The following is a 21,764-nucleotide window of genomic DNA, read 5'->3' as shown; positions in this document are numbered from 1 at the left end:
CTGAACTACACCGGGCGTTTCCTGATCATCCTCTTCTTTCTTCCTTTCTTAGACTCATAGTTGTCAGAATCATGATTCTACTATACGATTCTACGACTTTACGACCCAAATTGAGTGGAACGATTCAACGATTCTGTTAGGTAGAATCTAAGATTTTACGATTCTAAAAGTTAAGATCCTACGATTTACGATCCTACCTTAAAGGTTCCGATCCGATTCAAAATCATGATTCTGACAACGTTGCTTAGACTACCTATATATCCTTTTGGGATACTAGCCATATGCCCGCGCGTTGCTGCGGAAAAAAATTAATAAGATAAAAGTGTATATTTATATAGTTAAATGCTTGTGTGTCGCTACTGCCGTCTCATCTTGTTCTATTTCCTCTTAATTAACCATGGCCTTGTATTGCTAATTTCATATCGCTTATTGAAGATTACTTCTCTATATCCTCAATTGTTGATGTTGGTGTTTACAGCCAGATCAGTAAATCAGCAAAAGGAAAAAAAATGTTTAGAAAACGTAATTGCTGGTGCCCTCAAATAGTATGCAAGATTCTATATAATTGTTGGGGATTTCAAGTTATATTATGCAGCGTCTCCACCGTCAGTTTAGTTAGTGGGTAAAAAATTAAATCTGTCGTACACATGCTCCTATTATATGTTTTGACTACTACTGAAACAAATTCAATACAATTAGGATGCCCTCCTAATCAATAGGAGGCCAAGAGGCCACACCTTTCAGTCGAAATCCAAACACCGAGTAGCGGGGCCAACTGGCCAAGCATGAATCATCATCAGCCTCTACACCGGCAAAGGCAGAAGTAGGCAACTCGCCATCCGGATCCAACAACAACAACATATCTAGTTTTGTTCTAGCAGAACCCGCCGGTGCAGAGCACGAGGTGGAGGTCCTGATGATTGATTATGTCAGCTACCGATGCTTGTGTAAAAGTTTGGAATACTGGTATTAGGGTCTACTCGGATGCCTCTGCCGAGCCCCTGATGTTCATATATATATTGGTTCAGGTTAGAGACCGAGTCGGGTTACAGAAGATGAATCGTATTTGTTACAGACACGACTACAACTAAACAGATCATATCTGACTAAATCTCTATTGTCTAACACCCTCCCTTAATCACAACTTGGTTAAGTTGAGATTATGTTTGAAATTCTCAAAGGCTTGATAAGGAAGTGGTTTTGTGAACCCATCTGCAACTTGATCTCTTGAAGGAATAAACCGAATCTGTAGTTGCTTCTTCATCACTCGTTCTCTAACAAAATGAAAATCTATCTCAATATGTTTGGCCCTAGCATGAAACACTGGATTTGCTGATAAGTAAGTAGCTCCAAGATTATCACACCATAAACAAGGAACCTATGTCAATCGCACACCGAGCTCAGCAAGTAAAGACTGCAACCAAATAACCTCGGCAGTTGCATTTGCTACAGACTTGTATTCTGCTTCAGTGCTTGATCTAGAAACTGTTGCCTGTTTCTTTGCACTCCAAGAAATAAGGTTGGGACCAAAGAACACTGCAAACCCTCCCGTGGAGCGACGATCATCAGCACAACCAGCCCAATCAGCATCTGAGAAGGCACTAACCAGTGTAGAATTAGACTTGACAAAGGTAAGGCCAACTGTCATAGTATGTTTGACATACCGCAGAATACGCTTAGCAGCAGTCCAATGCATAGTAGTGGGGGCGTGCAGATACTGACATACTTTATTGACTGCATAAGACAAATCTGGCCTGGTGAGTGTAAGGTACTGCAATGCACCTACAACACTTCTGTATTTGGTGCTATCTTCAGGACCCAGTAATTCCCCTTGAGCAACAATCTTCTCTGAAGAGGACAGAGGTGTAGACACTCCAGTGCAATTGGACATACCAACACGTGTGAGAATCTCCTGAGCATACTTGGACTGACTCAAGACCAATCCATTAGAAACCTTCTGTACCTCAACGCCCAAGAAGAAATTAAGATCACCAAGATCCTTGAGTGCAAACTCCTGACGCAAATCCATCAGAAGAGCATCTGTTGCAGCTTGCGAGGAGCTAGCAACAATGATATCATCAACATAAATGAGCATGTAGATTGTAGTGTTGCGCTTATGATAGATAAACAGAGACATGTCAGACTTGGAAGCAACAAAACCAAGAGTAATGAGCTTACTACTCAACCGTGAATACCAAGCTCGAGGTGCCTGTTTCAACCCATAAAGCGCCTTGTCCAGTTTACAGATATAGGTGGGTTTGTCCTTATCTTCATACCCTGGTGGCTGTCGCATATAGACCTCCTCTTCCAGAACGCCATGAAGAAACGCGTTCTTAACATCTAACTGTCGCAGACTCCATCCCCTAGAAACAGAAACTGCAAGGACAAGACGAACAGTTGCAATTTTGACAACAGGACTGAAAGTATCCTCATAGTCTATCCCATAGCGCTGCTTAAAACCTTTGGCTACCAGTCTGGCCTTATATCGATCAATAGACCCATCGGACTTGCATTTGATTTTATAAATCCAGCGACAATCAATGACATTTTTACCAACATGTGACGGAACCAACCTCCATGTGTTATTCCGATGTAGAGCATCAAACTCCTCATCCATAGCATGTCTCCAATTTGCATCTTGCAAAGCATCAGAAACATTGGTCGGCTCAGCGGATGTACAGGACAAAATCCATCATACGGTGCCATCCTTGTATGTACGAGGTTTGACGATCCCTTTGGATGCTCGTGTAACAGGGCGAACAGAGGGAGCCACAGCAGGTTGAGCAGAACCAGGAGGCACAGAAGATCCGGCAGCAGGAACAGAGCCTGCTTGGACTGGCGAGGATCCAGGCGAATCCGGAGTGGCTGTAGCCGACGGTGTGGCCGAGGAATTGGGCGTCGCGGGCGAGAACGCGGACGCAGAAGATCCGGGGTGGGCGGGAGAATCTCCGCTGCGGGCCTCAGACCGCGACGTGGAGGCTTGCCGATGGTGCGCAGAGGTGTCACTGTGGCGGCCTGACGCGGTCGTGGGCGCCGCGCTGCTGCTGCTGTCAGGCGCACGATCCGAGAGGATTTCCTCCGATCCCGACGTAGATGCTGGCAGGGAATCAGCATCGGATCCAGTGCTGCTGCTGTTTCCACCTGAAAAGTCAGAAGAGCCTCTAGAGCTGCTGGATGCACTGTTTTGAGCGAGATTTTCACCGGCAGTAATATTTTGGCGAGCTGTATCCTGTAGAACAACAGAACCATGTCTATGCGATGGATCAGTAGCATGAGTATTTTCCATATGTAAATCATCAATAGTATCATGCCCTTGCTCAAAATTATGAAGTGAAGGATCAAGCAAAAGAATCTGTTTTCGAAGGAGAGCACCAGCATTGGGATGTAAATTTTTGAAGGGAAAAACAGATTCATCAAAAACAACATCACGAGATATATAGACTCGACCAGTGGATACTTCAAGACATTTAACTCCCTTATGTCGTGGACTATAACCTAGGAAGACACATTGTGTAGAGCGGAAAGCGAGTTTACGTTTATTATATGGGCGAAGATTTGGCCAACATGCGCAGCCAAAAACTCGAAGAGATGAATAATTTGGATGTGTACCTAGGAGACGATGCAAGGGTGTGTCGTTATTGATAACTTTGCTGGGGAGCATGTTTATGAGATATGTGGCAGTGAGGAAGGCTTCATCCCAGAACTTTAAGGGCATGCCAGCTTGAGCGAGAAGGGATAGTGACATAGGCATCCCAAATGGGCTTGCCGAAGATAGTACCCGGGGTTTACTGAAGGCCCACTACCCGAAGAATAAGAGGATTCGAGAGCCCAAGATGTATTTAAGGAAAGATAGAGTTGTAATAGGAAGTGTTATTTTGTAATCTGGCGGGATGAGTTAGAAACCGTCCCGGACTCTGTAATTTGTACTACACGAATCCCTCGGCTCCACCTCCTATATAAAGGGGGAGTCGAGGGACCAGGAGATCATCGAATCATTATCTGCAAACCCTAATTTTCATAATCGTCGAGTACTTTTCGGCTGAAACCTTCGAGATCTACTTGCCCTCTACTTCTAACTAAACCCTAGCCTACAATCCATAGGCATTGACAAGTTGATACCTTGTCAATTGGCGTCGTCTGTGGGAATTAGAGGCGTAAGGATCTGATCTCGATGGCACGTTCAAGATCTTCGACATCATCAACTGCAAGCAACACAATGGATCGAGGTAAACAGATCGCTGCTGGTCTTGTCGATTTTGTTCCTCACCCACCCTCCCGTTTGGATGCATATGCGTATCTGGCGGAGCCCATGGAGATGACGTTCGGAAGGTTTCACTTTCGCGTCGAGAAGGAAGGATCGTATCGTGTCGAGGTTCCGATTTCGTCGGGATCGTCGAAGGTCGATTCCGATTTTTCAAGCTATGCGTCGTCAACCGAGTCAGGAGAAGAAGAAACTTCGGCGACACGCTACATCAGCACCAGAACAAGAGAGAAACTCGCCAAGATCTTCAACGACATATCGTTTGAGTCATCTGCGGACTCATATATAAGCGATGGCTCAAGCGATGTCAACAGCTATGACTTCATCGACAAATCTATCACAGTAGGCAAGGTCTTCATCAATCTAAACGATGATGCCACCAAACCCAACATAGATCTGAGTACAAAGTATCATCAGATTTATGCCATTGAAGATCAAGAGGAAACATCTGAGGCTTTCGACGATCTGGGAAATCCATACGTCGATCCCTCCAATCTGCGACAAGGCCTGGGCAATAAATACGTCGGGCCAGAGCCGCGAGATAGAGTCCAACTTTCACAAACAGCGTGGGACAGAGCCGCGAGAGCTATGAACGGTACAGAACCAATGGCTACCACGGCCACACCAGAGGAATTGCAAGCATATCAATATAGGCTCGCACGAGCTGCGAGGGAATTGGAAAAACAGACAGCTGAGTTGAACAGGAGAAAGGAAGCAGCTTCTGCATCCAGCAGGAGAAGGGCAGATCTGAGTCGACAATCTAGAACTTCGGGTGATAGCCACAGGGAGGCTCGGAACAGAGGAAGATCAAGGTTACAACACATACCCGAAGCAGAAAGAGAGCACTTGGTTCAAAACCTCGACATGTCCTTTATGTCGATAGTCACAAGAGGAAACATTATCCCTAAGACACCAGAAGCTGGGTATATGGCGACACAAGCTTTTATCCTCGCGTCTAAACCACCTCCAGGTGATCCAAGGGAAACACTATACAATATGGCGATAGCAGGAGTTGGAGCTATGGGGACAGCGTTCGTTTCAACGCCTCCCGAAGGAACAGCAAGGCAAAATAGTCCACGACCTGCAGCAGCAACGGCGGCAGCCCCTGAAGGGCCAAGTGGAGCAAGAGATACGGCAGCACAAGCAAGAGTCGACAGAGCACGACAAAGCAGAAGGGATCATCGGCAATCTCCGGAGCTTAACGACGAAGATATGTGCGGCTTGCCATGCTTCACGAGGAGAGTCCGAAAAACTCGAGTCCCTTCAGGATTCAAGCTACCCGACAATTTCAAAAAGTTCGACGGCCTTCAAGATCCAGAGGATTGGCTAGTCGACTATCTGGAGACAGTGAAGCTCACGGGAGGAACCAGGGCAACAGCCATGCAAAGCATTCAGGTGCATTTGAGTGGAGCCGCACGATCGTGGATAAAGAAACTCACTCCAGGATCTATCGACAGCTGGGAAAGTTTCGAGGACGTGTTCGTCAAGAACTTCAGATCCACGTGCAAAAAACCTGCGTCGTTAGAGGAGTTGAGAGCATGTCGACAAAAGCCAGATGAGTCAATGAGAAAATACATCCAAAGATGGAATATCATCAAAAACTCGGCAGAAAATATATCTGACGAGAGAGCAATAGATGCGTTTGTTGCAGGAATCAGGCGTGGAGATTTTGTCGAGGACTTGGGGAGAACTAATCCAAGAACAGTATCTGCGTTAATGGAGATAGCAAACAAATGGGCAGATGGAGAAGATGATGTCTATAACAAACGACACAGGTCGCCAGAAGAGGACCGGGGGCGAAACTATCAACCAAGGCGACGGTTTCCTCGGCAGTACCAGAATTACGACGCTCCAGGACAAATCTCGGCAGGTTTTCGAACAAATACAGGAGGAAACAACAGAGATGATTATCAGAGAAGCAGTGAGCAGCGAAGCGACAACAGGGACGATTCTCGCAACAACAGACAAAATAGCGGGCCCAGGTTCCCAAGGCCTTTCATGTCCCCTGAAGAGATGATGAACGGGCCGTGTCAGATGCACTTTTTCATTGACAACAACGGTAAAAGACAGTCAGGGCACTTGCAGAAAGACTGTCGAAATTTTCAGGCAATGCTAAGGCATGCAGAGCACGCTAATGCTCGAGCAGCACAGAGAAATCCTCGGGAACCCAGGAGCGAGATCCACCTGCCACCACCTCCCGCAATCACAGACGACAATCGACATCAGCTCAGAATAGCAGCAGCACCCCCACCACCACCTTACGTTGATCCCAATTCTCATGGAGCGGTGTCGATGATTCAGAAGGCAAGGCCATCAAATAGAGCTCAGAAAGTAATCTCACGACAAGTGTTTATGGCAGAAAAAATGCCTCCACCAACTGTCGAGTATCTTAATTGGTCAGGGCAAGATATTGGGTTCACCATAGCAGATCATCCGCAACAAGTTCCTCGACCAGGGCAGTCAGCACTTATTCTACCAGCAGTTATTGCAGGGTTTGACGTCTCTCGAGTGTTCATAGACGGCGGCAGCAGCTTAAACCTCATGTATGCAGATACATTGAGGAAGATGAACATATCCTTAGCGAACCTGAAGCCAACAGACACAAGGTTCCACGGTATCACACCAGAGAAGCCAAATTATCCACTGGGAAAAATCAACCTCGACGTTCAGTTTGGAACCCGAGAGAATTATAGAATCGAGAGGCTGGAATTTGAAGTCGTAGATTTTCCGTCGCAGTACCACGCTTTGTTGGGACGACCAGCATACGCTAGATTTATGGCAGTGCCACATTACACATACCTGTTGTGGAGGCTACCTGGACCAAGGGGACCAATCACAGTCAAAGGAAGCTTCGCTTTAGCCGATAAATGCGACAAGGATTTTCATCGGCTATCAGAAAGTTTCGGGATGCAAGCTGAGTATTTGGCGTCAAAAAGCATGACTGACTACGACGTACTGCCAGACGTTGGAAGGCCAAATAAAGAGTCAACTTTCAATACCGAGAAAAATTCTAAGGAGGTGCAAATCCACCCGACAGACCCGAAAAAAACGACATCCATTGCAACAAATATGGATATCGCATAGGAAAGCGCGCTCGTCAAGTTCCTCCGTGAGAACTGGAAAATCTTTGCATGGTGTCCAGCTGACATGCCAGGAGTACCCAGGGAACTTGCCGAGCACCACCTAAACTTGGATCCAAAGAGCAAGACCAATCAAACAACCTTTGCGGCGTTTTTCGAACCAAACCGCAAAGCCATGCTATCCGAAATAAATCGACTCGAGGAGGCTGGTTTTATCAAAGATATATCTACTGAAGCTACATGGGTAGCTAACCCAGTGATGGTGCCGAAGAAACACACGGTAGTCCTTCGCATGTGCGTCGACTTTACGTGTCTCAATAAACATTGTCCTAAGGATCACTTTCCCCTCCCAAGGATCGATCAAATCATCGACTCCACGGCAGGCTATGAACGTATTTCCTTTTTGGATGCATACTCTGGTTATAACCAGATCAGATTAAAAGAAGATGATGAAGCCAAAACAGCGTTTATTACACCTTACGGCGTGTTCTCACATAAGACAATGCCCTTCGGTCTAAAAAATGCGGGAGCAACATATCGTAGGATGATGCGAAGTGTTTAGCAACACAGATCGGGAAAAACGTGCAAGTATACATCGATGATGTCGTCATAACGTCAAAAAAGGGGGCAACGCTGATCGAGGATCTCAAAGAAACTTTTGACAACCTCGACAAATTCTGCCTAAAGTTGAACCCGACGAAGTGTTCTTTCGGTGTCCCAGCAGGAGAACTCCTGGGGTTCCTAGTCTCAGCAAGAGGGATTGAAGCAAATCCCGACAAAATACAAGCTATAGTAACAATGAGGAAGCCAACAAAGTTGAAAGAGATACAAAGCAGCTAATCAAGCGAGTCGCAGATTGAGCAGATTCGTCGCCAAGTTAGGAGAAAAAGCGTTACCATTTTACGCTTTGATAAAGCAAGGAGATAAATTCCAATGGAACGAAGAGGCCGATAGAGCCTTCGAGGATTTGAAACGCAAAATTTCGACACCACCAATTTTGGTGGCACCAAAGGAAAAGGAACCTCTCCTGCTGTATATTGCAGCCACACCTCAAGTGGTTAGCACGGTGCTAGTAGTCGAAAGAGAAGAAGAAGGCAAAATCCATGGAGTGCAGAGGCCAGTATACTTCGTGAGCGAAGTTCATCGCCTCAAAACAAAGGTACCCTCGTACCAAAAGCTAGCATATGGAGTGTTCACAACAGCACGAAATTGCGCCACTATTTTTCGGCACATCCGATCATAGTGGTCAATGAAGCTCCCTTGTCAAATATACTAAACAATCCAGAAGCTACGGGTCGTGTCTCCCTTTGGGGAATAGAACTTTCCCTCGGGACATCACGTATGAAAAAAGAAAAGCAATCAAGTCGCAAGTTTTGCCAGATTTCATCGCAGAGTGGATGGAGCTGCAAAACACGGGACCTCCAGATTTGTCGAGAACCTGGACCATGAACTTTGATGGGTCCAAAAGACTAGAAGGGGCCGGCGCAGAGTAGTGCTCATATCACCCGAAGGCGATAAGTTGAAGTACATCCTTCGGATGACGTTCCCTAACGCATCTAACAATGAAGCAGAATATGAGGCTCTCATACACGGGATGAAGATGGCGAAAGCCTGCGGTGCAACTCGACTAAAAATCTTTGGCGACTCACAACTGGTGGCTCAGCAAGTTATGAACCAATGTGACGCAACAATGATAGCATGATGGCATACAAGGAGGTGTACAACGAGCTCGAGAAGTTGTTCGATGGATGCGAAGTAAATCATATTAGTAGATTGAGCAACGACGAAGCCGACGTTCTTGCAAATATCGGGTCGCAATGCCTTGCGGTCCCGCCAGGTGTATTCTGGGAAGAGATAACAGAGAGATCCACCAAATCAACAAAGTCAAAAAAGAAGGAGAAGAAACCCTGGGGCTACCAAGGAAGAGCAAGAGGAAGAAGAAGAAGAACAAGACCTGGTCATGGTGATACAGATACCATGGATGCAGACGTTCATATCATACATCCTCAGGAAAGAAATACCCGATGATCCAGTCGAGGCAAGGCGAGTAATTCGACGCTCCAAAGCCTTCACGGTAGCCAAAGGGGAATTATACAAGCGGAGTATTTCAGGCGTCCTGCAAAGGTGTGTCACACCCGAAGAAGGAAGACTAATTCGAAGGATGTACACGAAGGAATCTGTGGCCACCACGCAAGTAGTCGAGCTATTGCAGCCAAGGTTTTTCGGGCAGGATTCTCTTGGTTGACAGCAATCGAGGACGCTAAGGAAATAGTAAGAACTTGCGACGCGTGTCAAAGGTTTGCCGCAAAACCCCACTCTCCAGAAAGGCGTAACTAGCATCAATACCATTGTCATGGCCCTTTGCCCAATGGGGACTTGATATGGTAGGCAAGTTACACAAATCCTGGCCAGGAGGAAAGGAGTATATGCTAGTAGTCACGACAAATTTACAAAGTGGATAGAAGCGAAGCCGATAAATTCACCAGACGGAGCATCTGCAGAAAATTCGTAAAAGGCCTCGTCTTGATTTGGAGTACCCCACAGCATCGTCACGGACAATGGCAAAGTAACTTCACATCCAACGAATTCAAAGATTATTGCAAGGAAGTAGGTATCAAGCTGCACTTTGCATCAGTTACACATCCTCAAACCAATGGGCAAGTCGAGAAAGCCAATGGCATCATTTGCAACGGCATCAAGAAACGCCTGTTAGGACCACTGGAAAAAGCTCGGCATACCTGGCCAGAAGAACTACCAAGTGTGTTGTGGAGCATCCGAACAACACCAAATACGGCGACACAGGAGACCCCGTTTTTTCTAGTCCATCGAGCAGAGGCAGTACTGCCAATAGAAATAGAGCACGACTCCCCCAGAGTCACTGAATATAATGAAGAAACTTCTACGGCAGCGTTGGAGGACGACGTCGACGCACTCGACGAAGCTCGAGACGAAGTACTATCAAGGGTAACCAAATACCAACAGACTTGAAAACTACCACAGTCGACGTTTGCGGCCGAGGTCTTTTCAGGTGGGAGACCTAGTTCTTCGGCTCACGAAAAAAGTCATGAAAAACTCGAGTCACCATGGCTTGGCCCTTACATCGTCACAGAAGTAATCGGAGGAGGAGCATACAGAATAAAGGACAAGAAGACAGGGGTGGAGGAGCAAAACCCTTGGAACGTGGCGCAACTCAGGCGTTTCTATGCCTAGAGCTGAAATACAGTCCTTATGAAACTTCAATGTACTGAAACGCCCGCGAGTTTTCAGACGCACTCTTTTCCTTTTTCGGGGCACCGAGTGGGGCCGGGAAGGTTTTTAATGAGGCGGGCTCGCGGTGCTGCAATATAATAAAGATAGTGTCAATATAACTTTTTCTTTATCGACATGCTCAAAGTCTCAAACCCGACAAATTTCAATATAGTTCGTCGAAAGAAAAAAGCATCGCCTTGGTATTAAAAATACCTCGTGAGTCAATCAAAATACAAAATAGTACTCAATAAAAACGCTCGGGGGCTGATATTCACCATAATAAATGCCTTGGTTCAAAAACCTCGCAACAACTAGCCACCGAAATACTCGGGGGCTAGTCAAATATAGAAATACGACGTTTGCTTCACAATATATAATCAAAGTCATAGGTTAAAAAGAAGAGTTATCTACAAAAGGAAAATAATTACTCCTGATGCAGTATGTCATCAAGGGTAATTCTGTCTTCTTCGGGAGCAGCGCCAAGAAAGTCAGCATAATGACCGTCGGCAAAAAAGTCGGCATCCATCCGAAGAAGGTCTTCAATCATTTCTTCGGCTATAGGCGAAACCTTCGTGTTAATTCGGTCGACACCAACTCTTCGGCGCTTTACCTTCTCATGAACTTTCGCAACAACTTCGGTCAGGTCAAGTTTCGAGTGGCATATCTGAAGCATGATAAGAGCAAATCTGGCGCCAGCCACCAGTTGAGCTTTGATAAAATCATGGATCTTGTGAGCGTCCTTAAATTTTTCCATTACCTCAGGAAGAGTTTTTGGTTGAACGTTCCGAGGGAACATGGAATTGTAAACCATGAACAGGGTCTTGGTACAGAAATCAAGGAAATCGTGAGTTTGAGAAACGCGATCTTGAAATCTGACAACCTGGCGGGTCCTTTCTGGCGTAGCCCAAAACAAAGAACCATGATCAAGGGAAAGGTTAACAAGGAGGTTTGTCCTAGTATTTACCCTCTCTTCTTCCGCAACAGTATCAGTAAAGGAACCTGTTAAAGCAAAGGAGCAGAAAAACTTCAAGAGACGTAGCATGAAGATAAAAGATATCGGAGGATGAAACAAGCATACCCGACATATCAAGATCGGCTTCATTCATTAACTCGAGCATGAAATTTTCTCGAGTAGTCGCCTTTTCAGCCTCGGAAGCGACAATTTCCTTAGCAGCCACGGCCTCGCGAGCTTGTCAAGTGCAATTTTTTCGGCTTCAGATGATTTATGAGACTTTTCCATCATCACAAGTGTTTGCTTCTTCGCATACTGAAGTTGCTGTCGAAGTTCGTCCAGTTCTTGCGACAAGGTATCTTCGGCAGGTGCAGTACCAGCAAAGGCTCCCCTCGAGCAAAAAGAAGAGGGCGAAATATTGGAAGGAGCGGCAGACGGAGTATAGTTATCAAATATCAACTGAAATTTAGACAAGACAACATCAAACAACAAACAAAGATAGAGTTTTCATTGATCTCTCGGAATAATTACAAAGGCATTACAGTGGAGCTAAGGAAGTACATGTCGCCAAATGACTACTTTGGCGACAAGAGCAAAAGAAACATAGAAAGAAAAATAAAGAGGCATGCAACTAGACCTCCGGCCTTGATGAGCTAGGAGTCGACGCTGGTTTGATCCCGAGATAGGCCAAGATCTTCTTCGTGTTGGGCTTGGCTGCCTTAATCAACGACCTCCATCTTGATTGCTCTATCTGCTCGGTGTCGCCAACAAGCGTCCAATCAACAGCACTCGTTGATCGTCAAAGAACCAAAGCGACAGTGCTTTCGACAGCAATTTTCATATTTTCTTGGCGCATCTTCAGTCCGAGGTCTTCTGATGAATTGAACATCTTGGCGAGATTAAGGAAAGTCGAGGGCTCCTCTTTCTTCGGGAAGAAGTAGGGGAACAACGCCGACAATCCTGCATTAGCATTGGCCACGCCTTCACGAATTTCGGACCCATGCAGCTCCAGATAGGAAAGTGCATCAATGAGAGGGTCGTTGACAGGATTCGACAGATCAAATTCCTGGTTTGTTTGGTCTGCCAAGGAAATAAAATGTGGGTCAAACAACAAAAAACAGTGACTCTCGTAAAAATAGAAGGGATCAAAAAACTTACTGAAAGTGCGTCGACTTTGGGATTTCAGACGTTTGAGGATTCCTTGTTCACGAGAAGCTTGTGCAGCTTTGTGCTCATCTAAGGCGATTCTGACATCCTCAAGTTTTTTCTGCAATCCCTCGACACTAGCAGCCTTTGCTCTAGCGTCATCTGCCTCGGCTTTGGCTTCACTAGCAACAAGCTCGGCTTTCTTACGAGCCGCCTCACTTTGCTCAAGTTTTTGAGCAAGCGCGTCGGCACGTTTGGTGGCCTCTGCAAGTTTCTCTGTCGAGATATAAAAAAGAGAGAGAGGAAAGATCAAAAATCGCGATAAGCAACAGGAGCAAAAAGTCAAGGAAAAACGGCAAGTATAAAAGTTGTTACCTTCGGCTTTGCTAGCATACTCACGGTACCCAATAAATTGGGACCCAATGCGGAGAAGCTCTTTGATCATGGGCTATTAAAGAAGAACGCAGGAAAAGAAGCACCGACATGAAAAAGAGAGTGAAGACGTAAAAAAAGCAACATAGGGGAAACACAGATATCAACAAACTTACATCATCCAAGAGCAGAGTCGACGAACTGCCCAATTGAGGGGCAGGCTCAACAATCTTTTCAACCCTTGTCCTTTTTGGTGAAGGAGCAAGGGGGCTTCCTGGCGGAGTTGTGGTGACGACGTTTTGTTGAGGAGGCGAGGATTCTTCTCCTTCAACTAGCGTGTCTGAGGCAAGTACAGTATGTGACGTGCTTGTTCGAGGAGCCACGTCAACACTTGGTACTTCTTCCTCGTCATCACTGTTGGTTAAAAATCGACAGCTTTAAATCAAGACAAGATAAACATTTCGAGTACAGAAATAAGAAGAAAAGTAAAAAGGACTTACGAGCTGACGAAGGATCCAAGATAAGGATCATAAGCTGCCTTCTGACGTGAAGGATCAATTTCTTCGGCTTTGGAAGTGCCGGAATCTTCGACATCGTTCCTTTTCCTTTTGCCTCTTGGAGAGACAGCGGGGGGAGGAGATTGTGCCGATAAAGTATCTTCAGAATGACCCGCAGATTTTCGAGAATCCACGGGTTCGTTCACAAAAGATGGAGCTTCCTGATTATCATCCGTGACAATGGTCCTTTCTTCGACTTCTCCATCCTCAGGAAGAGGAGGAAGGGAAGCCATAGTAGGATGGTTCTGCAAGAAAATAGCGACAAAAGAAAATTAGCGAGATACCAAAACAATGAGATGCAAGGAAAAGTTTAGAACAAGACAAAAACTCGAGAAGACAAAATACCTCGGGAAGAGGATTGGAAGCACTGTATGGTTCTACTCGACAAGAGGAGGGAATAGGATCCTTCTTGGCTAGTCGAGAAACTCTTCGAACCAATTTCTCCAAGTCCTTTACAGAAAGATCGCTGGAGATTCTGTTGGCGTCGTTTTTACCAGAATACGTCCAAAGGGGATTTTTGCGAGCCTGAAGAGGCTGCACTCTAATCCTAAGGAAGTAGGCAGTGATTTGAACACCAGATAGCTCTTTGCCTCGAGTATTTTGGAGCTGATGAATACGAGACATAAGAGCTTCTGTCGCCTTTTTCTCTTCTTCGGAAGCTTCAGCGTCCCAGGAACGGCGGCGCTGGATCTTGGCACTTCCGTCGAAAGGAATTATGTTGTGCTCCACAGAGTTGGCACTTTCTTCGTGAATGTAGAGCCATCTTTTGCGCCATCCTTGGACAGAATCAGGAAACTTGACGTCGAAATAATCGACATCAGTTCGGACACAGATAACAACGCCGCCTATGTTATAGGTGGCGTTGTGAGAGCCATTACGGCGGAGGCAGAAAATGCGTTTCCACATAACCCAATTAGGAGGAATTCCGAGGAAGCATTCGCAAAGTGTGATAAAAATGGAAATGTGAAGGATGGAATTGGGGGTCAACTGGTGCAGTTGAATCCCATAAACGAAAAGAAGGCCGCGGAGGAAATCATGAATTGGGGCCGACAGGCCGCGGATAAGGTGATCAACGAAACTAACCCGATACTCTATTGGAGGGTTGGGGTAGCTCTCCTCGCTAGGAAAGCGGATGGCGTCTTCTTTCTTCATGAGGCCAAGCCTCTTCAGTGTATTGACATCCTGGTTGGAGATCTTGGATCTCTCCCACTCAAGATCTTCGGCGGCCATCTTGGATTCTGGCGTGCTGTGGCGAGTAAGTCGTGTGCGCGGTGGCATCAACGGCAATGGGCAAAGCAGTGATCGTGAGTGTGGAAGAACAGAGAGAGTTGGGCGCAGGGGAAGCTTTGCGAAGAGAAACAGATGTGCGGCGCAAGCCAGGGAGTGCACGGAGGTTGAAGAAAGGTTTATATAAGAATCGGGTGAAGCGATGAACCGTTGGATGAAGAAATCGTGTGGTGACAGCAAATCTTCTAGATAAAAGGGTAAAAAGGTATTTTTACTGAGATAAGCGTTACCGTACGTGCGCCAGGAAAAGCGGAGGACGTGTGTCCCCCACTTGCACGACGTGTCAACGTGGAAGAAGCAATGGACCCACAGGGCAGAAAAATCACGACTGTTAAACAGAGATGAAGTAAATTTGAAGCATGCCGACAAGAATTCGAAAAGATTGGCGACAAGAGGAGTTATTTGAATACTTCGGGAGCCTTTGATCAAATACAAGTTTTTGCCCAAATGCTCGGGGGCTACTTCGACAAAAAGTAAAATTTCGAGTATGGCAATATAGAAAATGTTGAGCCTACAACCAAGCACAAGTCCTTGGCTGTAGCCTCGGGGGCTACTCCCATCGGGAGCGCTGTTCGCGCACCCGAGAGATAAAGAGAAGATCATATTGGGACATAATAACAATATAGTGACAAGGTGGACTAAAATGTTGAGCCTACAACCAAGCACAAGTTCTTGGCTGTAGCCTCGGGGGCTACTCCCATCGGGAACGCTGTTCGCGTACCTGATGAAGTTCAAAAATAAAAGATAGAAAAGCAAGAGAGTATATTTCGAGTTATAATTAACTCTACATATACTCCCATCGGGAGAACAATATAAGTCAAAATTGACTCGATAAAATGTGCCATTCCAACAGCCGGAAAAGCACTCGACAATATATTCTCAGAACGCCAAAGTTGCGATCAATTTCTGAATGCCGCAAATTTGCGAAGGTAAGACCCCAGATCCGTTCTGCTGGGCGTGGCATCGCCAAAGACTGCGCTCTGCTGCTTTTATCCGTATCAACAGATACGAAGAAAAATCCTAACGGACGCGTTAGGTACCCGATAAATTTGACTGGGACTCGATAGAATGGTAAGACCTTAAGCGGCCCCTGTCGACGTTTACACCAGTATCCCGAGATCATGTCCAGGGACGTGATCTTGAAGTAGGTTTTTGCGGATTGCCACCAGAGCAGTTAACTAGTACCTGATCCGTCAGATGAACTAGCCCCAACTACCATTATCCCTGTACAATATAGAATTTTATATGAAGAAGTATAAAAAGGTTAAAGCTTTTGAATAAAAATAAACAGTGGAGATTTTCCCTGACTCTACGATTCAAGCAAAATCTCGGGGGCTACTGACATAGGCATCCCAAATGGGCTTGCCGAAGATAGTACCCGGGGTTTACTGAAGGCCCACTACCCGAAGAATAAGAGGATTCGAGAGCCCAAGATGTATTTAAGGAAAGATAGAGTTGTAATAGGAAGTGTTATTTTGTAATCTGGCGGGATGAGTTAGAAACCGTCCCGGACTCTGTAATTTGTACTACACGAATCCCTCGGCTCCACCTCCTATATAAAGGGGGAGTCGAGGGACGAGGAGATCATCGAATCATTATCTGCAAACCCTAATTTTCATAATCGCCGAGTACTTTTCGGCTGAAACCTTCGAGATCTACTTGCCCTCTACTTCTAACTAAACCCTAGCCTACAATCCATAGGCATTGACAAGTTGATACCTTGTCAGATAGACCAACTTCAACAATGTGGCGGTGTTTTCGTTCAGCGGCGCCATTTTGCTGGTGAGCATGGGGACAGGACATGAGATGGGAAATTCCCTGTGTTTGGAAAAGAGAGTTAAGTTTGATGTATTCTCCCCCTCCATCAGATTGTACTGTAAGAATTTTCAGTTAAATTTTCGTTCAACAAGCTTCTGAAAATTCACAAAAGCAGCCAAGGTATCTGATTTTTTCTTAAGCAAATAAATCCAGGTAAACTTGCTATAATCATCAATGAAGCTTACATAGTAATCATGACGACCAACAGAAGTAGGTGCAGGACCCCATACATCAGAGAATACTAACTGAAGGGGTACTGTAGATACACTAGTTGATATAGGATAGGGTAACTGATGACTTTTAGCTTGCTGACAAGGATCACATACTAAATCATGACTAGATTCTTGAATACAAGGAAGTTTATTTGTGCTAACAATATGCCTAACTATGACGAACGAGGGGTGACCTAAACGACTGTGCCACCGAGACTGGGATGGGGTAGTGGCAACAAAAGCATGCTTCTGAGGGCTTGATGACTCCAATGAGGAAATAAGGGGATAAAGTCCACCAACACACCGTCCTTTATGAATTATTTTCTTGGTGACCTGATCCTTAATAAAAAAAAAGAAGGGATGAAACTCGATGAAAACTCTATTATCATATGTGAAACGATGAACGGAAAGAAGATTTTTAGATGCATTGGGGACATATAGAACATTGCGAAGATGAAAATTTCGAGCATGGTTATGAACTATTGATTGACCAATATGGGAAATAGTCATACCTTGTCCATTGGCAGTGTTGACCTTGTCGTAGCCCTTGTAGGTGTCCCTCATAGACAGGTTATTGAGCTCTCCGGTGATGTGATGAGTTGCACCAGAGTCCTGGTACCAATTGGTGTCCACACCATAGGCGGCGTGGATCTCTTTGTCACCATAGCTATCATCCTCCTCATAACGGGACCAGCAGTCTTTTGCATAATGTCCTTCCTTATTGCAGATTTGGCAAGTGGCATTGACCCATGGTGTAGTCCGGCGGCGACCACGGCCACGTCCTCGACCCCCTCCCTGAGGGCCACGACCACCTCCACGGCTTTGAGAACTAGGACGCTCATCACGGCGCCAATCCCGGCGCTCATCACGGCGGTCATCCCGGCGGTCACCACGATCATGGGGCTTGCCAGAACCGGAGTTGGAGAAGAACTGAGGGCGACGCTGGCGTGATGCGGTGTTGGCAGAGGTTTCAAACTCGTCAGATGGTGATGCATTGAGCATCTCTTGGCGCTGATCATATGCATGAAGCTGGGAGTAGAGCATGCTCAGCGTGATTGGTGTTGTAGCAACACCCAGAGCGGCGACAAGGGAATTGTAGCCGCCACCAAGCCCGGCGAGGATATAGGACACGAGCTGGCGATCTTGCAGGGGGTGACCGGCGGAGACAAGCTCGTCGACGAAACCCTGCATCTTGGTCAGGAATTCAGAAGTAGTCATCTGCAACTTCTTGGTGTTCGCAAGCGCCACGAGCAGATTGGTGACGCGGGCTTCACTCTGAGCCGCGAACATCTCCGCTAGAGCTCGCCAGACACCGGCGGCACTTTCAATCCGGTGGACATGGGGCAAGATCTCAAGGGAGAGCGATTGAAGAAGATAAGACATGACAGATTGGTCCCGTGCAAGCCAGGCTGCGTATGCCGGATTGGGCACCGGTTTTGCCTGATCATCTGCGGTCTTCTCGGCCGCGGTTGGCGCAAGTTCTTTGGGCGGCTCTGGGTCGGAACCATCTAGCAGGCCGACGAGCTGTGCCCCGCGAATAGCAGGGAGAACCATGGAGCGCCATAGAGGAAAATTGTTCCTGGTAAGCTTTTCAGACGGAGGGTTCCCGAGATTGATCGGGGTGAAGCTGCTTGAGGACGCCATGGCGAGCGAGCTGGGGCGATGCCGATCTAGAACGGCACAGGGGAAAAAAATCCGTCGAAGGTCTGCGATCAGGTAGACGAGGCGGAAGAGCCTGCTCTCGATACCATGTAAAAGTTTGGAATACTGGTATTAGGGTCTACTCGGATGCCTCTGCCGAGCCCCTGATGTTCATATATATATTGGTTCAGGTTACAGACCGAGTCGGGTTACAGAAGATGAATCGTATTTGTTACAGACACGACTACAACTAAACAGATCGTATCTGACTAAATCTCTATTGTCTAACAGCTTGCTCGACCTGTAGGCCGCCCCACCTGCTGCTGGACAAGGCGAAGACAACCTCGAGTTTTCGACGTTGCTGAAGTTCCCGCACGATGCCGACTGGTGGCTGGATTTCCCGTCGTTCTTATCTGCACTTTTGGTCGTGGCTCTCGTTCTTCATCTCGAAAAGAAACTAATCACGAAAATATTAGTGTTGCTGGCCGGGCTGGAAGAGGACCATCAAAGCCGAGGGCCGCTACCTCGTCTCAATCACGAACTTGCATGGATCCTTGACTGAAAACTCTGACAAAAATCCATCGAGCGAGCGTTCTGGCTCGATTTCTTCAACAGAGATATGCTGCTCGACGAGACGAGCCGGTGGTCAGCTGGACATGGGGGATGGCTATAACGGCGGCGTAATGAAGCGGCCAACGCCCAACGGCCGACAGCCATCCGGTTTTTTTGGTGTTAGTTTGAGCTGGCCTCTCAGATCTCAGATACGTGGCGGATTTAGAGATATTGGGCCAAAGATTGAGACGTTGGGCGTAGAGAATTTTTTTTGGGATTTCTATTTTCGTGCCCTCGGGTCCTTAGTTGTACTCAGTTTTCCCCAGCCCCTTAGTTTTTCCTCAGTTTTACCCTAGCCTTTGTCTGAAGACCCGTAGAAGGAGCTCAGACGGAAGGAATCCGTTTATTTGGACGTTCTGTGCTGACGTGTTGCGCCGCGTCGTCTGTGGGGCCGCGTCGTGTGGGGCTGGTAGAAAGGGACCGCGTGGGACAGGACGAGAAGCGTTTGGTTGCACGTGAGCAGGAGCTGGGTTTTGGACGTTCTGTGCTGACGTGTTGCGCCGCGTCGTCTGTGGGGCCGCATCGTGTGGGGCTGGTAGAAAGGGACCGCGTGGGACAGGACGAGAAGCGTTTGGTTGCACGTGAGCAGGAGCTGGGTTTTGTCTCTCTCGGCCCAAATTGGTATTTTTAAGAGCACCTTTTCCCCTCTTTCTCTCTCTGTCTTTTTCACCAAATTAGTATCAAATCTAGAGAAGCTTCTATTTCTGTCTTTCTTCAATATGGCAGCAAATCTAGTAGCAAATCTAGTAGCAAACCTCTGGGGTTATTTATGCCTTTTGGCCCTCGTTTTTTGCCCAATATGGCAGCAAATCTAGAAGCTAGTATATGATAAATTCACAACAGCATAATCAGAAAACTAAGTATAATACATAAACTGCATACAGCAGCCAAAAGCAGCCAATAACGTTGTTAATGTTCACGACAAACTAAGCTGAAAAATATACAAGACGCACGCAATGTATGGACAACAAGAAGATTAGGATAGGGACCCCAGGATGAATGAATTTGTTCTTCATTCCTCCCCATATATTTCTTCCTCCCTCCATTCGTGCATTACCACAAGGAAATATGCATTGAACTCCTTCCGTCTGCAGTGTGAGGCCAATACATCCTCCAAACGGTATGGCCTGTGTTCATTTCTCAAACCGTAGAGTCCTATTCTATCCACACGTAGTGGCCACTCATCCCAGGCCTTTGTATCATGAGAGTACTCTCTGATATAACCCAAATCCGTGTAGTAGATGCTGCCAGGTTGAAGTGTCGGGTACACTCTGGTGTCGACGGAGATACACCGGATATAATTCACGAAGAAGGCATTACTGCCAATGTTACTGACCGGATGGAGAGAGCGGCTCTGAGTGTCCACACGGTACACCAATGGTTTGCCCGCCAAAGCCTCGCTGACCAACAACACAAGCAGCAGATCACCATCCGACTTCACAATGTAGAACTTCGACGTCCAAGTTCGGAAATGAAATTAGTGTCTCCATCTTGACAGTGCTCGCGCTGCTGCAACCGTACATTGGTGCACACTATTATTCCGATCTCAAAATTGTCCGCAGCTATCGCATACAGTTCACCATTGAACGGGGTAATGCAACGCAGACAATGGTTCTTGATCGAAAATCTTCCTTCTCCCCAATCTTCATTTATATCCTTAGTTGGAGTGCTCTCATCGACCCAACCAATTTCCGGCGGGTAATGTGCGGCAACGAAGACCATAGTCGGGGATTTGATAACAGCGATCGATTTCGTAAAAACAGATGGCATCTGCGCCTCAAACATAGTGTTCGATTTCTTTGTGAGTGGGTTCAGCAGCCGTATCTTGTGCGGCGGATTCTTCTGGGCAAGCACGATGATGCCACGGCAAAAGCCGACGAAGTAGTATCTAAAATATATTGATGAAGATAACATTCAGCACTAAGATGTTTAAGATTGAAAATAAAAAGGTAGATATGGAGGAATTTGAACCTTGTATGAACTTCCGATAGATCTATGGTGACGTAGCGTGATGTGCCGAGTTGGAGGAAGGTGAACTCAGCGACGCGTGGAAGGGCGTGGTCTAGCATGATCCATTCGTCAGTGCACATCGGGCTCGGGCAAACCTGAGCGCCAATTACTACACACTGGCCTCATAGCCGAGTAGGGGTCGGCGTACGCCTCGTTCGCCGATGGCATTCGCCGATCTTGTGAAGTGGTCCATCAGCCGAGAGAGAGGCCCGGTTCACGGAGGCGCCGCGCTTGGATGCGCCGCCCTCGGCGGTGACGGGCTCGGCGGCGACGCGCTCGGCGGCGACGGGCTCGGTGGCGACGGGCTCGGAGGCGACGGGCGCGGAGGCGACGGGCTCGGAGGCGACGGCCGCCGGCGCATTCTTCTTCTCCATCGCCGGCAGGGTAGCGTGCGTACGGCGGTTGGGGTTTTTTCGATTTGGAGAAGTTGATGGGACGTGAGAGGGGTGGTTTCGTGCGTGAGCGAGAATGAGACGACTGTGTGCAGAGGGAGGGAGGGGCTTACGCGTCCTAAATGCGACCGGCGTCCTACGCGTCCACTATTTGCACGTCTGCACCGCGACACGC

The 21,764-nt window shown here is 47.0% G+C and overlaps 1 protein-coding gene across 1 annotated transcript; it reads right to left on the bottom strand.

Annotated features, from left to right (window-relative positions):
* Positions 1–1,378: 1,378 nt before the first annotated feature.
* On the bottom strand, positions 1,379–18,578 carry LOC139835489 (uncharacterized). The gene is made up of 2 exons (XM_071825346.1): positions 17,447–18,578; positions 1,379–2,376 (listed from the first exon to the last, which is right to left on the bottom strand). Exons 1-2 carry the CDS (start codon positions 18,576–18,578, stop codon positions 1,379–1,381), a joined length of 2,130 nt encoding a protein of 709 aa, XP_071681447.1.
* Between the last annotated feature and the right edge of the window lie 3,186 nt (positions 18,579–21,764).

Source organism: Lolium perenne, chromosome 2 (assembly GCF_019359855.2).
Source record: "Lolium perenne isolate Kyuss_39 chromosome 2, Kyuss_2.0, whole genome shotgun sequence".
Lineage (NCBI taxonomy): Eukaryota > Viridiplantae > Streptophyta > Magnoliopsida > Poales > Poaceae > Lolium > Lolium perenne.
This window is presented reverse-complemented; position numbering and strand designations above follow the sequence as displayed.